This window comes from Delphinus delphis, chromosome 13, assembly GCF_949987515.2.
Source record: "Delphinus delphis chromosome 13, mDelDel1.2, whole genome shotgun sequence".
Classification (NCBI taxonomy): Eukaryota; Metazoa; Chordata; class Mammalia; order Artiodactyla; family Delphinidae; genus Delphinus; species Delphinus delphis.
In genome coordinates, this window is record NC_082695.1 from 22,002,991 (window position 1) to 22,026,651 (window position 23,661).

General features: G+C 44.8%; 1 protein-coding gene across 2 annotated transcripts in view; it reads left to right on the forward strand.

The window, feature by feature from the left end:
* Nucleotides 1-529: 529 nt before the first annotated feature.
* KREMEN1 (kringle containing transmembrane protein 1) overlaps nucleotides 530-23,661 on the forward strand; it is a 64,267-nt gene continuing 41,135 nt past the window's right edge. The window contains exons 1-2 of one of the 2 annotated variants that reach the window (XM_060028290.1): nucleotides 530-752; nucleotides 18,833-18,995. In XM_060028290.1, the coding sequence (XP_059884273.1) occupies nucleotides 656-752; nucleotides 18,833-18,995 (260 nt within the window). In that variant the 5' untranslated portion in view covers nucleotides 530-655. The remainder of the gene's footprint in view (nucleotides 753-18,832; nucleotides 18,996-23,661) is intronic. The other variant, XM_060028291.1, reaches the window with a different exon arrangement.

Below are 23,661 nucleotides of genomic sequence, written 5' to 3' on the forward strand. Positions count from 1 at the left end.
CAGATAAGGAAATTGAAGTAAGAGAGCTATTTTTCTTTTAAATCCGCCCAAGATTTTACAGGTGATCAAGTGGGATATGAACCCGGACAGGCTGACTCCAGAGCACCCTTTTTTAAACCGCTGTGATGAGCCAAGCAGGGAAAAGCGGTTTGCAGACTGCTGTTCTGACTATAACGGCTGCGGCTGAGCCCGCGTGTGGGTCACGACCCGAGTGAGGTTGGAGCAAGGGTCACTGGACGCCCGGCCCGGTCCAGCCGGGTCAAACCTCCGCTTGTGGACTCGGAGGCTGTGCCCCAGGCTCCGCCCCTCACCTGCTGGCCCCGCCCCTCAAACCAACCAAGAAAGTGGTCCGCGGGTGGGCGGGCCCAGGTGCAGGGGGGATGTGGGTGGGGCCTGGGGCGTGAGTGACAGGCGCGGGCGGGGCGAGGCGGGCGTGCGCAGTCGGCTCCGCCCCTCGGGCTTCGCGGCGGAGCCTGGCGGGCCGCTGGCGGCAGGGGTGGTGGCGGCGCTGGGGAGGGCGGGCCGGGGCGGGGCGGCCGGGCGGCCGGGGCGGGGCCACGCTCGAGCCTAGCGTCCCGCTCCCATGGCCGCCCCCGGCTCCCTGCGTTGCCCCTTCTCCCCCGGGCCGCGCCCCGGGGCCCCGCACTGACGGCCCATGGCGCCGCCCGCCGCCCGCCTCGCCCTGCTCTCCGCCGCCGCGCTCACGCTGGCCGCCCGGCCCGCGCCCAGCCCCGGCCTCGGTCCCGGACCCGGTGAGTGAGCTGCCCCCCCACCCCCCGCTCCGCCCGTCCTGCGCGGAGCCCGCCCGGGGGGCCCAACTCCCTCGCCCCTGCCTTCTGGGACTCCTTCTCCAGTCCCTCAGCGACGCCCCTCAGACGGGGCGGCCCCTCTCTTCAGGACCTGGGACTCCCCCAGACCCCTTCAGCCGCCCTCGGCCGGCGCCCTGTCTGCCTCAGTACCTCCCAGACCCTTTGGTCAGGCTCCTCAGCGACGTTCCCCCGGCCGGGATGTCTCCTCTGTCTCAGGACCCGGCACCCCCAGCTCAAGTCCCTCAGCGACTCCCCCCGGGCCGGGACGCTCCCCCACCCCGCCTCAAGACGCTGCCCCCCCCGCCAAGCCCCTCAGCGACACCCGGGGCCAGGATCCCCTCCGCAAGCCCCACAACGACGCCCCCAGTCCCCCCTCCCACCCACGCCCGCGAACCCTGAGTCTACCCGCTCACGAGCGGGTGCGGAGGCGACGGGAGCGGGTACCCGGCCCCTCTGCCCGGTCCCGGCTGCACCCGCTTGCCCAACACTAATTTCTGAGTACAAGTTGAGGAGAGTAAAGTTGACCTGCCCGCCCTGCTAGAGGTAGACCTGGGTCCGGAGACGACCGGCTCTACCCAGCCAGAACGTTCCCTCCCTAGCCATCCCCCACCCCACCGGGGCCGCTTTGAACTTCCCCGTGACTCCGTGCAGGTCCAGCGTGGAGAGGGGAAGAAAGTAAGGGGTGATGGGAATCTTCTCCCCTACAGAGCTTAGGGTGCTTATCCTGAGAGTGCAGTGCAGAGCACTCGTTTCCCCAGTAGGCCCACACTTTAAACAGGGTAACCCGCTCCCCAGGCCAAGGTCAAGGCCAGGTCTTCCCCAAGTGGGGCCCTAGACCAGGATGGAAGCTGTGACTTTGCTTAGCTTGCCCGCACACCCTTCCTTGCAACAGAACTCTCCAAGTTGAAGAGCAGGCAAGGGGGCGTTGTCTGGCCCAGGTACATTGGTCCGCAAGTTGTTCAGGTGTTGAGAATTCGGCATTAATGGAAGGGACAGGAAAAGTGCATTACAGGTTTGCTGAAGTAAGAAAACCGGCCTCTGGGTTCTCCACCCAAAGTCGCAGACTGTGATGTTGGAGAGACAGGATTTTGCTGATGAAAGAAAACTCCAAGTTGCTTTGTTTACTTACCAGCTTGGATTTGTGATAAAGATAAGGATTTAGTGTTGTCACTTACTATGTGACTTTGGGTTGTGCCTTCAGCTCTCTGAGCCTCAGTTTCCTCATCTGTAAAGGAGGGATGATGATAACTCCCTTGCAGGGTGTTGTGAAGATTAAATGATGTACTGCAGGTAACACACCCACATGTAGCAGGCAGTCACTAAACATATTTAATACTTCTTTTTATAGTGCTTTACAGTTCACCAAGTGCTGGACACCTCCTTTGCCCTGGGAATGCTATGAGCTTCGAGTCTGATTAATCCCTGTTAAAGGCAAAGCTTGGCTTTAGAGTGGTAGAAGGGGGCTCTCCAAGTGCTATAAACCTTAGGCTCAGGAAGTGGTTTCTGAGTGATCAGTGGCCTTCCAGGGGACAACTACAAAAACTTGTGCAGAAGTTTGATCACTTCTACTGTTTGCTGTATGTGGGGAATGAAGGAGGGACTTTCTGAGAGCCAGGATATGTCAACATAACTGTAACCTAGTAACCCCTTAGCTCCACTTTGCCATATGTGTGGTCAGGATTTAATGACCTCTATGGAGAGAGAGGTATGGGTGGAAATAAACTGTTTCCTCTCCTGGAAAGGGCAGAGTAATAGCTCTGAAAAGTGTTCAGTGAGCCAGCTGTGTGCTTATGCTTGTTGGAAGGTGGCACCCTCTCCTCAGGCACCTTTGCTTTGCTTGGAAGGGTCAAATGCAGCAGCTCTTATGTAGTTTGAACCTCAAACCTTGGTGTGTGCTTTTATTGGAGTCTGGTTAATAAATAACCATTGTGAAATGATTTATGATAAGTGGCCCATGTTCCCAATTCAGTGAGCCTTACCAGCTTTTTTCCCTCCCATCCTAGTACATCAGTGCCTTTGTGACTTCTCCTCTTTAGTTCCAGAGGCAGTTTTAGGGAGATACCACATGGTCTTCAGCATCACATCCTGTCTAGAGCCTACCCACTAGTTTTTAAAAATCCTTTCCAATGAAAAACACGTTTTACTCTGAGGATATGCCAAACTTGACATTTCATATTTTTGATACTGTAATTTTCTCTAAAATTTTGTGGATGGAAAAAATTATTTCAATACTTATATTCTGCATAATTTTGTAATATTTAGATTACTGGTGGTTTGCATTTTTGAATGCTGACTTTATAAAAAGTTAGCTCATTCCCTATCAGTGCTACTTCTAATTACAGTGTGTAGCCAACCCCAGATGACCTCCCTTCTCTTCATTCTTTGAGATTCTTTCCTTTCCTTCACAACTGATAAGGAGGAAGGTAGAGGTTAGTGGTGGAATCTAGACTCCCTTTTCAAGGAGGAAGGCAGCCAGGGCCGTGGGCTGATGGGCTCTCTGAAGTGAACTCCCATCTGGAATTTACTGACCTGCAGGGGACAGCCGAGAGGTAGGAAGAGCAGAGAAGGCTGAGTGGACTTCAGCTCTGAGTTTTCCGCCTAAGGCATATACCTGCTTGGGTGTTTCACCACCTTTAGGGGCTTTCAGGTGTGCGTCAACAGAGTGTATCAACTCTGGTTATGTTTGCTGTGAACAGCCTTTTATGCTCATCCTCCTCCAGCTCCTCATGTAGAATTTGTCCCATTAGACAGCAGTGTGTCTTGCCATAAAACCTATGAGTTCAGTTAACAGTGAGAGCTTCATACTGTACAGGGCCTTATCCCTCTTGGGGACTCCATTTATGTTGTATAGAATTACCTGTATACAACCCAGGGGCTGAGAGGAGTGAAGGGGACTAACGTGCATTACCAGTTACTTTTATGTATTTTAAGAAACAGGAAACTATCAAAACTGACCTGGCATCAAAGAACTCTGATCTTTTTGTGAAAATTTTTGGCTCCTCGACAAAGCTGTTTAACTGTTTGAGATATGCAGTGAGACCTTTTATAAATCTTAGAGCAAAATGAAGTTCAATTTAGGCTCACTGCTAATAAACAGCAAGTTGGTACACTTAATATAGATATTATTGATACACTTATGATTTAGCATATGTGGATCAAAAGCAATAAATGATGAAGGTAAAATATATTGCTTTAAATTGCTTTACAATATACAGATTAGAAATTTTGGGTGATGGGCAATATACCATCTTTAGTTTAGAATTTTTGAGCCTATAATGCCATCTTAGGCTCTAAGTCAGGTAGGTGTCAGCAAACATTTTTTGTAAAGGGCTAGACAGTAAATAATTTGGGCTTTGTGGGCCATGTACTGTCTGTTGCAGTACAACAGCTGCAGAATCTCAAAGAATGAAGAGAAGGGAGGTCATGTTTATAGAGCAAAGCAGCCATAGACAGACTGTGAATGGATAGGTGTGGCTGTCTTCCAAGAAAACTTACATGGACACCAATATTTGAATTTCATGTGATTTTTTTAACAGTTTTTTAAAAATTTTATTTATTTTTGGCTGTGTTGGGTCTTCATTGTTGTACATGCGGGCGTTCTCTAGTTGCAGCGAGTGGGGGCAACTCTTTGTTGTGGTGTCCGGGCTTCTCATTGCGGTGGCTTCTCTAATTGCGGAGCACGGGCTGTAGGCGTGCGGGCTTCAGTAGTTGTGGCACGTGGGCTCAGTAGTTGTGGCTTGCAGGCTCTAGAGTGCAGACTGAGTAGTTGTGGCACACGGGCTTAGTTGCTCCGCGGCATGTGGGATCTTCCCGGACCAGGGCTCGAACCCATGTCCCCTCCATTGGCAGGTGGATTCTTAACCACCAGGGAAGTCTAATGTGATTCTTATATGTCACAAAATACTGTTCTTTTGGTTGTTTTCAACCGTTTAAAAGTTTAAAAAGCATTTTTAGCTCATGGGCCATACAAAAACAGGCAGTGGGCCAGAGTTGGCCTGCAGGCTGGACTTGACCAAGTCCTGCTCTAGGTCCATATGTGTTGATTTTTTGCAGTGTTCACTGGTCTGGAAAAGTGACAAGGAGGCTTGCTAAATGAACCTTTTACCTTTTACTATAAACTAACTTTAAGAGGCATGGGAGAAATGGTTAAAAAGGTAAATTTTGTGTTAGGTATATTTTACCACAATTAAAAAAAAACATATTGAGGGAGGGAAATTTCATACACATACATTTAGATCTTTAATAAGACTTTAAAAAATACTTTAAAAAGAAATTCAGGGGCTTCCCTGGTGGCGCGGTGGTTGAGTCCGCCTGCCGATGCAGGGGACACGGGTTCGTGCCCCGGTCCAAGAAGATCCCACGTGCCGCGGAGCGGCTGGGCCCGTGAGCCATGGCCGCTGAGCCTGCGCGTCCGGAGCCTGTGCTCCGCAACGGGAGAGGCCACAACAGTGAGAGGCCCAAGTACCGCAAAAAAAAAAAAAAAAAAAAAAGTAATTCAGTATGGTTCAGTGTGCACTACATAAAGAAAATAGAGCCTTTCTCGGAACCAGCGCATTGTTTGTTCAGCTATGCAGATGTTGCTTGGATCAAACTGTTGAGAGATTTGTTTCTCAGAGGAAAGCCCAGGCAGCAGGTGGCACCAGCCCTGAGACATTTAAAAAAAAAGAAAAAAAAAGAAAAAAAAAAGAAAACTTCTGTCACTTTCCTAAACAGTTGAATGGTTCTATTGTCATTTTTAAAGTGGCCTTTAAAAAACAACAGTGTGCTTAGCATGGATGATTATTTTGTTTTAATTAAAACATTTTCGAAAAAACAAAATGAAACACTCAAACATACCAAATTGATTGTGTTTGTACTGTGGAACAGTTAATGCAAAACACTTGGGAGAGGCCGAAAGTTTGGATCTGTAGTTTTTTCTTAGTTTTTGCCTCCTGAATAAGGATAACAGAGGAGGAAGTGAATGTGTTCCTTAGCAAACTACCTGTGCAGGTTTTGAGGTGAGGTCTCCTCAAGCCCCCTTTTGTCACCTGGCAGGTTAGTTTCTGTCTGGCTCACAGTGAATGGGTGAAGACGGTGACTGACATTCTTCCACATTCATTTTGACCTTGAGTATCCAGGTGGAACCCGGAAGCATTAGTCTAGGAGAGGAGCCTGAGATCACTCTGTTTTTTCCCCCTCTGTTGTCTTCAGTGTCATTCTCTCAAGATGGCAGTGCTTCTTCCCCAGACGTCACCTCTGGGACATTATCCTGGATTCGGATTAAACAGGGAAAGGATAGAGGCCGTTGTAGAAACATTAGAAGGGTGTCCACACTCCTCAAAAATAGCCATTCCACAGAAACCTGCCTTCTCATCCTCTAAGGAAATTCCTTCCATCCCCCTTTTAATCCTCTTTCTAGGTAAACACCTCCCTCTTCTGGACTTGCAACGGTTTGAAGAGGAATGAGGTTGGGGGCTAGGAAGTACTTTACAGACAAAAGATTTGAGGCCACCTCACGCAAGGCTGCCTCTCCCTCCTGCAGTTATGAGAGGGTACTTAATAACAGTACCCTCTCGGGGCTGCCCCTCTGCTGGGCCCAGCTTCTAGTTTTCTTGCCACTGATTTAATCCCTGGCAAGTAGCCAAAGCATTAAACTTTTATTGTTCAATTTACCACGAGGGCGGGGCCCTGCTTCTAGTGGGCTGAGGAGGCTTCCAAACCCCAGTGTCATACCACATTAGCAACTTCAGACTTTGAGGGCTGGATTTCTTTCAGTTTGGTTAGACTCTTGGTTAGAACCAGAGCAGTATATTCACACTCAAAGTTTGAAAGCTCGGAAATAATAAAAACAGCATAGGCAACTTTTAAAGATGATACAAAACAGTTGTGGCATTGACTTATAGGACTAACTCTAAACAGAGTTAGAGTTTATATCTTTTAAACAGAAATGTTAAATGGCTGTCCATGTTCCTTGGTGTCCTAAAGTTGGATGAAAACATGGCAACCAAGTAGTTCTAGAACAGTAGGGATTGTTAACCAGTGTCATCACAGTATGTAAATTACTTGCTGCTGTTCAATCTATAAAAATTCATCTTCAAAGAAAATTATTGGGCTGGTAAAAATATTTTTAATAATGACCACAGAAGCCATATTTGTTTTTCTTTGATGTTCTTCCAAAGACTTCTTCTGGTTTTAATCAGATTGTTCCCACATAAAATACAGTGGAAATCTACAATAATAAAATCCCTATTCCTATGTCTATGGGGAAATAAACAGGATGGGGACTGTCCTTTTAAGGGGCTTTCCCCTTCCTTTTCCCCAGACTCAAAGCCTCTATTACTGGTGGGTGTTTTGGCATCAGTTAAGGGCCTTCAATCCTTCCCTCCCTCCATGTTTTGCTCTTTCATTAAAGTGTTTCTGTTGTCTAATTATATCCTTTCAATCAAATTAGAGACTGCAGCATCTGGTGAGGGCCGTAACTGCTGCCATCTGCACCTCGTATATACAGTCCTTTTCAGCTGAGAATCACTCAACTTCCAAATGGCAGGAAGAGATTTGGAAAAAGTTTAGTTGGAAGGGAGGTTAACTTAAAAGGAACATCTTCAAAGGCTGGGTTCGATGCCCTGCTTGCTGTGATGTGTGTACTGCCATGCAGAGCTTCATCAGCTTGGCTTACCAAAGATTCTTCTGTAGTGCTTCTGGCAGATGAAGGGTTTCTGATTGTCTTAGCTGAAATGACTAGCCCTCTCATCCCGAGGCAGCCCCGGGGTGAGCTGAAAATTTCTCCCTTGAGAAGAATCTTTTGTTGTATGACCACCGGTTGGTTAATGGATATGACACTTTCTGTTTATTTGACCATTTCTTCTAAGTCAGTGGTTTCAACTAGAGGAGATTTTTTGCCCCCAAGGGACACTTGGCAATATCTGGAGACATTTTTGCTTGTCACAACTCACTGTGTGGTGGGGAGGGGTGTGCTACTGGCATCTAGCAGGTAGAGAGGCCAGGGATGCTGCTTACGATCCTGGAATGCACAGGACAGCGGCCCCCTCCCCCCCCAGAATTATCCAACCTGAAACGTCAGTAGCGCTGAGGTCGAGAAACCGTGTCCTAATTATATTATTCTCTTATCCTTCCCTTCACTGTGGCCTCGGAGTAGGCAACTCTGATCAACATCTTTTTTCACTCTTAAGAAAATAGATTCTTCATTGTCCATATCTAAACTCCTTAAGCATTTCCGTGAACAGTGTTTCAGAAATCTTAATGGAGTAAGGTCTGTGGGTCACCGTATGTTTCCACTTTCTCTAGAGTAAGAGTGCCAGATTAAATACAGGACACTCAATTAAATTTGAATTTCAGATAAACAGTAATTTTTTGTGTTTGTCTCATGCAATATTTGGGAATACTTTAAAAATCATTCGTTGTTTATATGAAATTCAAATGTAACTGGGCATTCTGTACTTTCATTTGCTAAATCTGACAACCCTACTCTAGATCCATGAAACATTACATGAAACTTTAAACCTTTGACTAGCAAATCAGTCTGTTGGCCACCATCTGCCCTTATTGTTCTGGGTGACTAGAGGTGACAGCAACGCCTGTTCTTGTTTGTAAGTCAGTGCTACACTGACACTTTCCTTCTGCCTCAAGCTGTCTCCATGGCCAGAACTTCTGAAACTTGTCACTTGAGTCATATTTTTATCTTGGGACCAACTAACAAACGCTTATCAAATGCCTACTGTATGCCCACCATCTCTGACTAGGACTCATCCCTGTACCGGTTCTTAGAAGATGACAATTTTGTTGCTTCGGGTTTTACTTTAAAGATGTTCTCTAGAGATACACTGTCTACCTGGCAGTCAGCTAGCTCCCCATTCAAGGACTGTTGTATTACTTGCCCATCCCACGTCAACCAAGGGAAGCTGAATAGCCCAGAGCCTGGCTTCCATGGAGCATTGGCTGCCCTCCAGGGCTCCATTATTGGGGAACTTTCTTGCCCTCTGAAATTAAAAATAGGGTACAGGCAATACTGATGAAAGTTGTGCAAAAGCTGGATTATAACAGTTTATTTTATCTCCTTTTTAGTCTGACTGAGAGCTTCAGACAGCGTGAAATAGTGTTGCTCAAGTGATGGTGAGGCAAGGTGTAGATTTGAGCCAGGTGTCTCCCATTGAAAGCAAACTCAATATCAACATGAGTATTCATTACAAAGGGGGTTGCTTATTCCCTATTACAAGTAGCTCTACCGTGGATTCCATTTAAATAGCAGACTCCCCTGGTTTAAATAGCAAGCATTTGATTTTCAAATACTTGATTTATATGAGCTTTTCTGGAACTTCTCCCAGATCATTGCTAGGTAGGGCGTGATAGCTAGCCTGGAGGCACAAATTGGTGAGGAAACCAGGGCACTCTGAACATGTCTGTCATGGGTTTTTCCCCTTAGCCCTCCATACACCTGATTCCCTCATTCAACAAAAGTTTGCCAGGCACGTTCTGTTTGTTCTGTAGTTGCTGAGAATACAAAGATGAGTGAAGAAACTTAACGGGCTAGTGGAAGCAGGGCCAGGTGCTTCTTGAGCAATTATAGATCAAGCTGATCAAATCTTAGAAGAGCTGGGGCAGCAGGTGCTGTGGGACTTGTTTTAGAGCCTCTGGTTTCCATAGGAGTATAGTGCTCTCTCCTCTAGACCCTGAGCTTTCAAATAGTTCTCCATCTTTTGTCTTTTTTGTTTCCTTTAGAGTTGATTTATAATGTACTAAGTTATTGTCCATCAGAGAACTGGACTTTGAGCTTTAAAACATCTTATTGTGCTTCCCGTTTCCTTATGTGAAAACTCTAGTGTGAAATTTTATTTCAAGATTGAAGAGGATATTTATAAATAAACATCTAAAGTAGATCCATTTATACTCAAACATTACACCGAGAGAGGTGCCATCACCACACCATGATAGAATATGTTCTGTTGGTATTGGCAGTAAAGCCCATGGTTAATTAATGAAATGTTTTTTGTAGAGTTCTGCTGAGCTAGTAACTTCTAACTTAGTGAGTCCATGCTTTCACTGAGGCTTGGCCTAATCTCTCTGTATATGTTACAGAGCTAGATGTTGATAGGTTAATGGTCATTCTTTCTTAAGAACTATCTCTTGGTCTTCAGTTTGATGAGTGTACTTGTATATAATATCCTAAATGATGAATGTAAGTTCCTCAAGCACTACTGCATGTTCATGGTGACTCTTCCTAGCAAAAACACATGTCCTTCACAGTGACAGCCACAGCATGCTTTCCAGTGGGTCCTGCCTGGGTAGGAGTGGAGCATATTCAAGATGAGAGCCAGATGGGAGGAGTGGTACCCAAGCAGCACTGCATTCTGGGCCTGCTCTGCCTCAAGAATTATCTATTTTTCCAATTTTTATATAGCAAATAATAAGGACCCCTCTCTGAAGTGTTTTCGTGGGTCTTCTGGATTTAAACCTATTGTCTGTTGCTTACGATATGTTCAGTTTTTCTTAAAATAGTCTTTTAATTAAGTATTTATCTGTTAATAGAGATGAATAAACTGGAGATTCAAATAGAAGACCTCAGGTCTCCTTCCAAAAGTATGAATTCTTCAGTTAAAATAACTTTGAGAGGTATGGCCTTTTCTTCTGACATTGTTCCCATGAATGAAAAGGAAGATCTAAAAGATATTTTAATGGAAAAGCTACTGATAAATAATTGCAGTGATTATTTTTGTGGTAATTCTACTTTGGGCAAAAGTACAAAAGTACTTTGTCCTCTGGTCATTTGAACTGTGAATACGTAGTCTAAGAACATGGTAGGTGAATGTCTGTCTTGATTTTAGATGACTGAATTTATGGCTGATTGAGTTTGTTTATCGTTCTTGAAAAGAAACTAAGGTAGATTAATTGTAAAACAACATGTTAGTAAGTATTTTCAAGATGTCCTTTCAAAAAATTTTGCTTTGGGAGATTTAGAACATATTCAAAAATAAAAATGTAAGGAAGTCATGTGTATCCATCTCCCAGCTTCCACAATCATAAACCAAGGCCAAAGTATTTCATCTCTACCTCTTTCATCCCCCCAACTAGATTATTTCTTAACAAATCTCAGATATCATATCATCTTATCTGTAAATATTTCAGTATGTATCCCTAAAGGATAAGAACTCTTTTCAAAAACATAGCAACAGAGACTTCCCTGGTGGTCCACTGGGTAAGACTCCGTGCTCCCAATGCGGGGCGGCGGGGCGGGGGGGGGGGTTCGGGGGGGGGGCGCTGGGTTTGATCCCTGCTCGGAGAACTAGATCCAGCATGCATGCTGCAAGTAAGAGTCCGTGTGCCACAACTACGAAGTCCACACACCGCAGCTAAAAAAAAAAAAAAGATCCCACATGCTGCAACGAAGATCCCACGTGCCACAACTAAGATCTGGCGCAACTTAAATAAATGAATAAATATTTTAAAAAAACAAACATAGTAGCAGTACCACTACCATTATCACAACTAAAATTTTAGCAATAATTTCTTAATATCATCAAATATCCAGTCAGTAATCAGTTTTCAGATATCCCTGGTTGTCTCATCGGTGTTTTTACCGTTCAAACCAGGACCGAAGCCAGGTACAGTTAGGTGATGTGACTTTTGAGTCTCTATTAACCTAGAAGTTTCTCCTCTTTTTCTTTTTTTTTCTTGAAATTTATTTGTTGAAGATGTAGTTTCTTCTAAACAAAAAGAGTGCTTAAATGCCTCTTCAGAAGGAGGGCCCACATAAAGGTGAGTTATTTTTTTCCATAGATTCTCACTTCCATTAGAGAAATAGGTAGAATTAGAGAATTTTAAGCCTGGGAGAGATTTTAGCCATCAGTCCTTTCCTGTCACACTCCCTCAGACTTTTGAGCCTCAGTTCTATTTTGTTAGAATCTTGAAATTAGAGTTTAGTGTGAAGGGATATTGAGACCACCTGTCTCAAATCTCCTTGTTTCACCAGTGAAGAAATGGAGCCCCAAATCCAGGTGATTTCTTCAAACCCCGCAGTGTCAGCTACTCGTCTGGTGTCATTTCCCCTTTCTTCCAGTGATTCTCAATATGTACCATGTGCTTAGAAGGCCCCTCCCTCCTACCGTCTCTCTAAGTAATCTAGGTGATCTAGACCTGATCGCCTGCCTCCATGTAATCATGGGAATCTCTTCCCTTGGGGAGCCATCGGCGTTAAAGACGCACAGTGTCTTCTCACAGGCTCAGCTGTGTTAGGATGGGAAAGTCTGGGAACCCCTGCCTTCCCAAGGCCACGTGCCTCTTTACCGTGGGGTTCCACATAACTGAAATAAGCATTCCTGAAGTGCTTTGGAGTGTCTGAGGGCAAAAGGCGATTTTGCCAGGGACCATAGGCTTTGAAGACCTACCCATGAGTTCCCACTGGACACCAGTCTGTACTGGAAACCCAACAGAGCATCAGGTGTGTTGTGCAAACATCTGACGACACTCTTGTGTTGCCCTCTGTATATTAAACGGAGCTTTTTCCACTAAGCCTTGTATTTCTATAATCTACCCACCTACCAAATTTTATAGATGTCTTTAAAAGAACAGATGTTCCCACTGGAAAATGTTTCTGCCTTCTTATTTTAAGATGCCATAATTCAATTTAATGCTTATTGATTCATGTTAATTTCAAACTGGGCTAAAACCAGCCAGATTCTTCCAACATAGGATCAATAGAGATGCTGAGTGGTCCTACATGGAACAGAAAGTCAGCTTTGATGGATTAAAAACAGTGACTCTCACAAACATCATATAATAGAGATCTAACTAGTAATTAGCTACCAGAAAACCAGGAAAATTCAAGACTCAATATGAGAAAAACCTCAATAGTGTGGTTTCAGGCAAACAGTGTAGTTAGGAATGACCTAGTTATAGAGCTTCATTGAGAACTTATTCTTCAACTTTATTAAATGTTATCAAGGAATAGAATGTCTTTTGCTTTCCTACCACCATCTCATATATGTCAAGTTTTGATTATTTTAAAACACATCATTATAGTTTTAAATATGAACTTTAAAAATGCAGTGCACGTGCAACCTGTCAGGAGTTAAATTGCCTGGTTCTCTTAACTTGGCATTTTCTTCACTTATAATAAGTACAGATATTGAATTATGTGACTTCAGTATCATATATAAACAAAGATGTGTTTCATCCCACAGTTTAAATTTTGATTAAGAAAAACGTACCTTTTTTTCCTTACTTTTTATCCACTGAATGCTGGGATTCAACATAGGGTTCAAACCATATATATTTTTCCTATCCTGATGGTAGCCTGATAACTGCCCATTAAATCACTAGGTAGACAGACTTTGGGAATTGTATTGTGGAAAATGTATCTGGGAATATTTCTAGGTCCTCTACAGGTCATGCCTCTAAATCAACTGAAATCTTCAAATAATGTTACATGCAGCATGCGAGTATGAGAGCCTATAGAATTTGAGGGATAAATATCAAAGTTTTGAATATATATGCCATCAAGTCAATCAGTCTTTATACCGACCCTTCTGAATTCCAAACATAATAAACAATAATAGTTTTATGAGAGAAAACTCAAGCTTGCCTTTATTAGCAATGGGGAGTATTGAACTTTCACCCAGACATGGTCTTTGTCCTCAGATCTTCCTACCATGGGGATGACCTCCAGGCCTTCATGCAGCAGCAGGTCCTGCAGAAAACAGTTGGTCTGCACAAAACCATTTGCTCAGAGATTCTCACCCAAGATTTGTATACCCTAATGTGATTCCATATATCTCCAGAGAATTTCAATGAAAGTAGCATCTCCAGGTTTTTTTTAAAAAATAAATTTATTTATTTTTGGCTGCGTTGGGTCTTCATTGCTGGGCGCGGGCTTTCTCTAGTTGCGGAAAGCGGGGGCTACTCTTTGTTGCCATGTGCGGGCTTCTCATTGCGGTGGCTTCTCTTGTTGCAGAGCACGGGCTCTAGACCTGTGGGCTCAGCAGTTGTGGCTCATGGGTTCTAGAGCGCAGACTCAGTAGTTGTGGCGCACGGGCTTATTTACTCTGTGGCATGCGGATTCTTAACCACTGCACCACCAGGGAAGCCCGCATCTCCAGTTTTTAAAAATAAATGCCATATGCCATATTTTGGAGGGTTTTGGTGCTGGAGAAAAAGATAAGGAATCGCCAGCTTAGAAAAGTAGAATTAATTCCGAGTGCTTTGATGCCAGCCTTGGAAGTTTTTATTAAGGAGTTTTCTTCTGTATTTACTAAGTTTTTGTCAGACTTGTATCTAACTTAATGGCTGTTTTCATTCAATCCCCAAAGCAAAAGATTTCTGATGGAGAGGAAGGTCCAGCAGAGATGAATGGAATGGGTTCCAACTGGAGAAGACAGGGAGGAAATAAAAGTGCTTTCACAGCTTCTTATTCCTCTCTTCTCAAAACACCTTCTCCCTTACCTTCTGAGACCCACATGCTTTTCTCCCACCTCCCAGGCTGCACATCACTGCTGGGCCCTTCTCTTTCCAGGCCTGAAACATTGCAGGGCCCCAGGGCTCAGCCCCAGATGTCTTCTCTCTCCACACAAGTGCTGTTACCTCCACACTCTGGATCTAGCCTTGGCTTCTTTCCTCAACTCTAGGCTCATCTAGCCGTCTGCTTACTCTGTATCTCCATCCAATTTTCCTATCCAAAACCAAAGCCTTGATTCCACCCCAAGATATTCTGTGCCTCTTGGGTCATCCCCATCGTAGTAAATGGCAACACCGCTTATCCAGCTGCTTGGTGTTGTACCTAATTCTTTTCTCTCTGGGACCCCAGCAAATACTTCTGGTTCTACCTTCAAAATACATCTGGAATCCGGGCACTTCTTCCTATCCTTCAGCTACCAGCCTGGCCCAAGCCATCCTTCTTTCCAGCTCATCCTTCTGCAAGTAGGCACCTAACTGGTTTCCCTGCTGAGTGCCTAGCTGTCTCTACACAGCTCTTCCTCCACCCAGCAGCTACAGTTCTACTAAAAGATAAGTCAGATCGTGTCATTTCTCTGCTCAGAGCCCTCCAATGACGTCCTGTAACTCTTAGAACAAAAGCCAAAATCTAATTTATACGACCCTCAAGACTTTACATGTCCTGGCCTTGCCTGCCTCCTCCTCCTCTTCATTTCCCACCACCCTCCCCTGCACTCACCCTACCTGGTCGGATCAGAGGAGCTGCCTCACAGTTCCCCAAGCCTTCCCCAGCACATTGCTGCTTGCGGAGGTTTTGCACTGGCTGTGCCCTCTGCCTGGAATGCCCTTCCCGTGTCCTTTCCGTTGTTCGCTTCCTCCCCTTGTCCACATCTCCCCTCGTCCTCCCCTCGTCTCCTTTCCAGGCCTTTCCTGACCCACTTCTTCTAAAAGAGAACCCCCACCCTTCCATCTCCGTCCCCTAACTCCATTTTCCCTTGTAGCACTTCTCACTGGCTAGTGTTAATTTTGATTGGTGTATTATGAGCATGAAGCCCTGTGAGCATGTGCGCTCTAGGAACACAGAGTGTTCACCACTGCTGTCCCAGTGCTGTGAACAGTGCCAGACACATAGTGTTGAGTAAATATTTGTTGAATTAATGAATAATATCGTAGACATTAGATTTATCACCTTTGCTTGTTCTCTTTCACTGAATGCATAAATATTACAACCAGCCATGTGATATTTTATTTTTTATTGGTTTAATCCACTCCTTGCTTGTCTAGCCAGAGCTTAGGCCAGTTTCATAGTGGTAGGAAACAAGGGAGGCAGGGTCCTCATTACCTAGTGCACACCCCAGTATTCTGATGAAATCAAGATGCACACATAACTTTAATCCAGAACGTTCAAGTTTGTTTTTTTTTCCCCCCCAAAATTGACATGCACTGGACAAGTCTGTTAAAAAAATAATTGTCAAATCTGGTAACACTGCCTCCATTTCCCTAGCATAGCTAAGAATAAGACTGGGTCTAGGAGGAATAGACTAAAGCAAACAGGCTTGCTCTTACCCATTCCCTGTCTCAGATGCCACCTCACTCCATTCCTGAGGGCTGACACTTGTGTGGATGGCTACCACATTCTTTTGTGTTACAAATCAAGTCATCTGAGTCTCCGGGAACACCGACCCCACTGCCCTGCAGGTTGCTGTCTATTACTAAGGCTTTCCAGTGCCTTCCAGTGGTCGGCCAGCATTTCTGGCTCCCAAGCCACCCTCAACCACTTTTGATAGGAGAAAAAGATGTATTAACACATAGCAATTAAAATTCTAGCAATTAGCAAAGATTGGCTTGATGTTCTTAGAATCATCACCTGAGCAGCTTTCTAGAAATATAGGTTCCCAGATCCCACTCTAACCTTGGGATTGGGTAGGGCTCTGGTGTGGTACACACACACACGCACACACACACACATGCGCACACGCGAGTCTCTCTCTCCCTCTTTCTTTCTCTCTAGCAGATCATATATATTCCTAGTGATAATAAATGCTATGAAGCAAGAAAATGAAGGGCAGAAAAACAGGAGTGGAGATGGTGGGTAAGGGTTTTCTGAGGAGGTAATATTTAGTCTGTGATGGGAAGTATTAGGGAAAGAATGTTTCGGGCAGGAAATAGCGTGGTGTGTTTACAGAATTAAAAGCAGACGAGTGTGGCTGGAGCACAGCACGTGATGAGGGGAAGAGCTCGGGCCCGGTGGAGGGAGGGCCTGGGGCCACATCGAGGGGGCTTCACAGACAAGGATGACGGCTTTGGGTTTTGTTCCCAGTGCTCACGTTTTCCTGGGCACTTTGAGCCCTGTGCAGAGAATGCATTGCGGGAGCACGAAAGTCGAAGCTGTGAGACCTGAACAGGACCGTATTGTCCTCCGATGGTGAACAGGAAGAAGGTGGCAGCACCCAAGATGGAGAGGAGAGGGGGGTTTCAGGGAACATATTCGAAGAAAGTCAACAGGACTTGCTGATGAGCAGAAATGGGGGTGAGGAAGAGCATGGGGAAAGCAAGGATGATGCCGAAGTGTTCTGTCGGAGGCAGTATAGAGTGTGATCGAGTGCCCCAGGTGCCTCATCTGTGAAATGGGAGTATTAAGGGACCTCCCCACTGGGTTGGTGGTGAGTTGATATAAAGCACTTAGCACAGAGCTTGGCACACGGTAGAACACTCTGTAAACATCAGCGGTGATGCAGACTGTGGTGATTCGTCCAAGGTTGCACAACTGGTCAGCAGCAGGTCCAGGACAAGAAGCCAGGGCTTAGGCTCTTGGTTCAGTGTATTTTCTGCTATACCGAGCTGCCTCCTTCAATTACCTTTGAACTTTTTTATTTATGCAGACTCTTGGTGGAGGGTTCGGTTGTCTTGGAACATGATGAGTTGCACTTCTCATAACATGTAAATGTCACACCAGGCACGATAAAGTGCTAGGGTGTCCTTTGCAGCCTGGGAGTCCAGGTTATTTTGGCTGTCCATAAAACTGGGCTGTTCCAGACGAAACGCAGGGCCCAGATATGGAGAGGAAGGGGGTACAGGAAGAGAGATGGTTAGCAGGTAGATTTCAAATAGTAAAAGGAATATCTTTCAGAATATAGATGTGCTTGTGTTGTGCACATGCTTAGGCCAGAGGAGGCACATGCACTGCAGCAGGAGCCGGCAGTGAGAGTCCTTCATACCGGAAGTCGTGGGTCAGCACATGCCAGGAGAGGGAAAGAAATAAAGCTAAGAATGTTAATGTAACTCCCCCAGATTGTCAGGTTCCTAGTGATACATCTTTAAAAAGTGTTTGAAGTGCTTCTGTCAGTTTCAACTAAGCTAATTTTTAAAAATTGCTCTTTGTACTGTGCCTTTCTCATGAACCTCTGTGAATTTAATGCATGCAACATGTGGGGGGAAATCCTCTCAGCTAAAGTTCCCATCCCCCCCAAAGTCTGAGAGGCAGATTTAATTTGATTTGATCTGATTTGATTTGATTTGGCTGCATTGGGTCTTCGTTGCTATGCGCGGGCTTTCTCTAGTTGTGGCGAGCAGGGGCTGCTCTTCGTTGCAGTGCGTGGGCTTCTCACTGCGGTGGCTTCTCTTGTTGTGGAGCATGGGCTTTAGGCATGCGGGCTTCAGTAGTTGCAGCATGTGGACTCAGTAGTTGCAGCGCGCGGGCTCTAGAGCGCAGGCTCAGTAGTTGTGGCGCACGGACTTAGTTGCTCCGCGGCATGTGGGATCTTCCCAGACCAGGGCTCGAACCCGTGTCCCCTGCATTGGCAGGCGGATTCTTAACCACTGCACCACCAGGGATGTCCCTGAGAGGCAGATTTTAGAAGCACATTGCTGCACCTGCAAGGATTTTGTCATTTTATTAAACGGACCTCAGACCATGTTGAATGTGTCCTGTAGGAACGAATTTCAGAAAGAGGTGAGAGAAAATGCCAACTCAGCCCCTGTTCCCTCCTGTTGACTGTCTGTTTTGTGGCACCTCTATCTCAAACAGCGTGGGGAGGACTGTTCTTCATTACCGGGGAATGTGAGTCATTCCCAGACTCGTGTGATTGGGATTCCAAAACGTTGCTGTATCTGATGGTCTTATTAAATCCAAGTGTCAGTGCAGCCTTTCAGACTGTAGGGGAGAGCTCAGTTACAGCTGGTGACCTGGTTCTAGTTACCACACAGAGATGCTGGCGAGAGCAGTGACCCCCTCCGAGCACCCAGAGTTCCTCACGGATGGCTGTTACCAACTCTTCCCAGATTTGGGGGTTTCCCGGTTCACTCCATAGGCTTCATTACCGTTCAGCTCCCTGTTTATATCCTAGTTGGGATCTGTATACTTCAGGGGAAAATGTCCTAGTGTCTGTAGACAAGCGAGTGCCAAGATGAGCCTAGCATTTGGAGGGTACCTCGTTTCAGATTTCCTCAGCCCTACCAATGTTAAATCCACTGTGTCCAGGATCAGCAAGACACTATCCATTTCTAGCTTGGTCCAAACAAAACAAATAAAACATCAAGCAGAGAGGGAGGAAGCTATAGATGTTGCCAGAAAATTTGTTTGCTCTGTCTTTTCTTTCTCCTAGAATGTTTCACAGCCAACGGTGCAGATTATAGGGGAACACAGAACTGGACAGCACTGCAAGGCGGGAAGCCATGTCTGTTCTGGAACGAGACTTTCCAGCATCCATACAACACTCTGAAATACCCCAACGGGGAGGGGGGCCTGGGCGAGCATAACTACTGCAGGTAAGATGGGGTTTCACAGTACTTAAAAAAATCTCTGGTCTCCTCTTCCCATTTCTTCTGGCCTTGCTCACAACAGGGAAGGCTTCTTTGTCTTCTTTTGCCCAACTCACAGGCCTTTCTTGTTACTGTTTTAAAAATCTTTCTCCCAAAACTGCGCACGCACACACACAATCTACCCACTCTTTTCAACTTGGGTTGCTTTGATACTGGTTTTCAGAGCTCTGCTTTCCTGTGTGATAGCTTCCATGTCTCTCTGAGAGGGTTTTCTTAGTTGTCCCAGAAGACAGTGCACAAACAGCGCAGCTTCTTAAGCTGCTGTGAATGTCATGGGCAAGCAGAGCACCATCTGTGACCCAAACCTCCCTCTGCTTCTGAGCAAAGGAAGCTGCCCTCCCTGCGTTGTACCACCTCCTGCCAGCCCAGTACCACCTTGCTCTGGGAGCAGCTGTAGCCATCAGATTTGTGCTGTTTCCTTCTTTTCAACAGACTAAGGTGTTCCTTTGCTCTTTCACCTCCTGTCTGACCCTTGCAGGGGCTGAGACCCATGGTGCTTCAAGCATGTACTTGTGATTGGAGAGATGATCCATGGCTTTGATCAGATTCTCAAAGTTTTCAGTGATCCAAAACAAGTTGAGAATCACTGGTCAGTAGGGACCAGAGCACCCTTGGTTATAGCTACGTTTTAGCTATTTATACCCAGGATCCTGGTAACATGACTCATGGGTCAGCCATGTGTTGAATTTAATTATTAATAGGACAGGTGCAAAGGCAGCCTCTTGAGCCATTGGGACAGGGAAAAATGATCACCAAGCTACTCTTTGAGCTACACACTGTGCCCCCAGTGCTACCAGAATGTTGGAATCTCAACCATGGCACTGTTGATCCAGCTGAGACAACATATTTATACCTGCATTGCATGGGCCACAGTGTTTACCTACTGCCCTCTCCAGGTACCTTTGCTAACACCCTAGGACCCTTGTGCTTATCTTGAAGTCTCAAGGCCTGTAGTCCATGTTATCTTTATCCCTGTGCCTTCAGCTCTTTGCTTCACCTTGGTTCTAATGTGTACCAACTGGTCATTCCCCCATTGTTGCTATTGCACTATTTTTTAGTTTGTTATTTGATTGCTATATTTTATATGTTACATTGTATTATTTGTTTGTTATAAAAGTATTAAAAGTTTTTCCAAAAAAAAATTCTCCAACACAACAGATATATATATTGTTTAAATGAAAGTCCCCATTGTACCACTTTCCTCCCAAATCCTCTCCAACAAGGCCTACTTCCCAGAGGTAACAATTTGTATATATGCTATTTCACATTTCGCTATCATTTGTATTTTATTGTTAACATTACACATGCTCATTAAAGAATTCTTTGATGTTTTATTTCCAAAGTTATACATGTTCATTCATTTTTTTCTTGCATAATTAAAAAAATTAACCCCACTCCATTTCTGGCTTATTTTCTTCCCCTAGTTTTCCTATTCATGGGAATAGTTGGCTTGGGTTGGGAAGAGTATTTAGGAAGAGAAACCAGTGTTTGTTTTTTATTTTTACATAGTTAATTATCTTATTGTTCTAAAGTGTCTCTTGGTATTAGGCTGTTGGTTTATTCTACTATATTATTCTGTTATTCTGTTGCCTTCTATCAAGCAAGGCTTCTCAGACGTGCTCCTGATTTTAAGGTAAATTTTAAATTTCCAGTGAAGTTTATTTATCTGACAAAAAAATCTTTTCTTATAGATTAGTACCCAGTTTACCACTAGGCTCTCAGAAATGCACCAGTAAATATCCATTAAGAAAACACTGAGAGCGGGGGGACCACCTTCCTCCTGAGCCTTGGCTGGCTGCGGTCCTCTCCTTTGATTTGATGGAATGTACCAGACCTGAACTAACAGTTTATCCTTCAGAAAAAGGGATACTGAAATTGTCGATTATTATCACATCAGAGAGCTGGGGCCTTTCGTTTTAGCACTGCAGCAGAGCCAAAGATGAATTTGCTTGTTCTTTTTTTTAACCTATTCCGATGCTTTTCAGAATGGTTTTGACATTGATGACAAACAGTTGTTTTCGAAAGCCTTTACCAAATACTACATCAAAGCTGAACACTGAATAGAGGGAGGAAAATGACAGTGAAACTGTTTAAAGAAGGGCTTTGTACAAATTCTCCGACTTTGATTTCTCAGCTGACATCCGACACCATGTTTGTCTTCTGCGATGTTTCCAGACCCATCCCAGTTGAGATGTCTGCGAGATGGCGAGTGATGGGGACGCACTTCTCTGGCTCCACGTATCTGGACTGGGGGGAGGCAGAGAGGCCGGGACAGCAGGGTTGGCACTGGTACCTGCCTTTGGGCACAAAAAAATAAAAGGACCCTTTGTGCTTCAGGGCAGCTTATCTTCTGGGCCACACAATAGGCTGATCCCTCCCAGGCCTGATAGGGGCTGCTCCAGAGCTCCGGCTGTAGGGTCTTTATGCCCATTTCCGGCCTAACCGGAGTGTCAGGTTTCCAGTGTTCTGAGTCCAAATAAAAGGAGCTTGAAAAGCAGCGAAGAGAGGCGAGGCTTTTCTGTGTGTCCAGTAACCCCTGCCATCTTTTGCTCTGTTTCAGCAGTGCTGCCCATTATTGTCGTGGCATCTCTGAGTTGAAAAGACCTTAAAGGCATTTATTCCAAGCCACTCATTTAGAAATGTGGAATAAGTCTTTTGCAATTATTATTGCCATATCAGAAGTTGGTACCAGGATTATAGGACTGTATGTTCTGAGTGAAACTCTTTGGCGTAGTTTTTTTCAGAATTCCCTGAGAAGTTAGTGTTTTGACGTGGAAATAGGACCCATTTCTATCAAACATGAGTTGACTGGCCTGATCCTGGTGAAAGCTTGTCAGTGCAGACTACATGATGTGAATTTTACTTTATTGCTTAAAAATTACACAATGTTCATTGTAGAAGAAATGAGAAAATAAAGAGAATTGGAAAAGAAAAAAATTAAAATTACCAGTAGTCCCATCATCCAGTGATAAACACTTTCAAAGTCTGGTGCATATCCTTCCTTAAATATATCTTTTCAAAAATGGGATTGTTGTCATCCATCATGTTTTAGAGCTGCCTTTTTAAAAAAACCTAACAAGACATTGTGAATATCTTTCCATATTAATAAATGTGTCTCTACACCACATTTTTACCAGCTGCCTAGCATTCCCTTATATGGACATATTTGTTTAACCAATCCTTAATTGTTGTTTCTATCTTTTTTGCATTATGAAAATGCTGTGGTGAACATCTTTGTAAGTAAAGATTTCCTTAGAATATAGCACTAAAGGAGAAATTGCCAAGTAAAGGGGGTTTGCGTATCTTCAGGGCCTTTGACTCTAATCACCAAGTTTCCATCCTGACCGTTCACTCCATTCACATTATTATTATATTTTTTAAAATTTATTTATTTATTTTGGCTGCGTTGGGCCTTCATTGCTGCGTGTGGGCTTTCTCTAGTTGCGGCAAGCAGGGGCTGCTCTTCATTGCGGTGCATGGGCTTCTCATTGCAGTGGCTTCTCTTGTTGCAGAGCACGGGTTCTAGGTGCGCGGGCTTCAGTAGTTGTGGCATGTGACTCAGTAGTTGTGGCTCATGGGGTCTAGAGCACAAGCTCAGTAGTTGTGGTGCAGGGCTTAGTTGCTGCATGGCACGTGGGATCTTCCCAGACCAGGGCTCAAACCTGTGTCCCCTGCATTGGCAGGTGGATTCTTTTTTAATTTAATTTAATTTTTTTATTTTTATACAGCAGGTTCTTATTAGTTAGCTATTTTATACATATTAGTGTATATATATCAACCCCAATCTCCCAATTCATCCCACCACCACCATGCCCCCCCCCCACTTTCCCCCCTTGGTGTCCATACGTTTGTTTAAATCTGTGTCTCATTTTCTGCCTTGCAAACCAGTTCATCTGTACCATTTTTCTAGATTCCATATATATGCATTAATATACGATATTTGTTTTTCTCTTTCTGAATTAACTTCACTCTGTATGACAGTCTCTAGGTCCATCCACGTCTCTACAAATGACCCAGTTTCGTTCCTTTTAATGGCTGAGTAATATTCCATTGTATATATTTACCACATCTTCTTTATCTATTCATCTGTCGATGGGCATTTAGGTTGTTTCCATGACCTGGCTATTGTAAATAGTGCTGCAGTGAACCTTGGGGTGCATGTGTCTTTCTGAATTATGGTTTTCTCTGGGTATATGCCCAGTAGTGGGATTGCTGGGTCATATGGTAATTCTATTTTTAGTTTTTTAAGGAACCTCCATACTGTTCTCCATAGTGGTTGTATCAATTTACATTCCCACCAACAGTGCAGGAGGGTTCCCTTTTCTCCACGGCAGGTGGATTCTTAACCACTGTGCCACCAGGGTAGTCCCTGTTCCATTCGTATTCTTATCCGTAGTTTTGCGAGCACCTGTGTTCTCCCAGCCATGGGACCACCGTGTTCATGGTTAAGGTGCCAGTGCTGTTTGGCATCATCTGTTCAGTGGTTAGTTGTCCCGGTTACACTGCAGTGAATTTGTGTAAACATATTTCACCTTTACTCACTCCCTACCCCCACCCTCAAACTCTGAAGTTTCTGTTGGAGTGGATAGCTTTGTTCTTGTAGTATTACCAC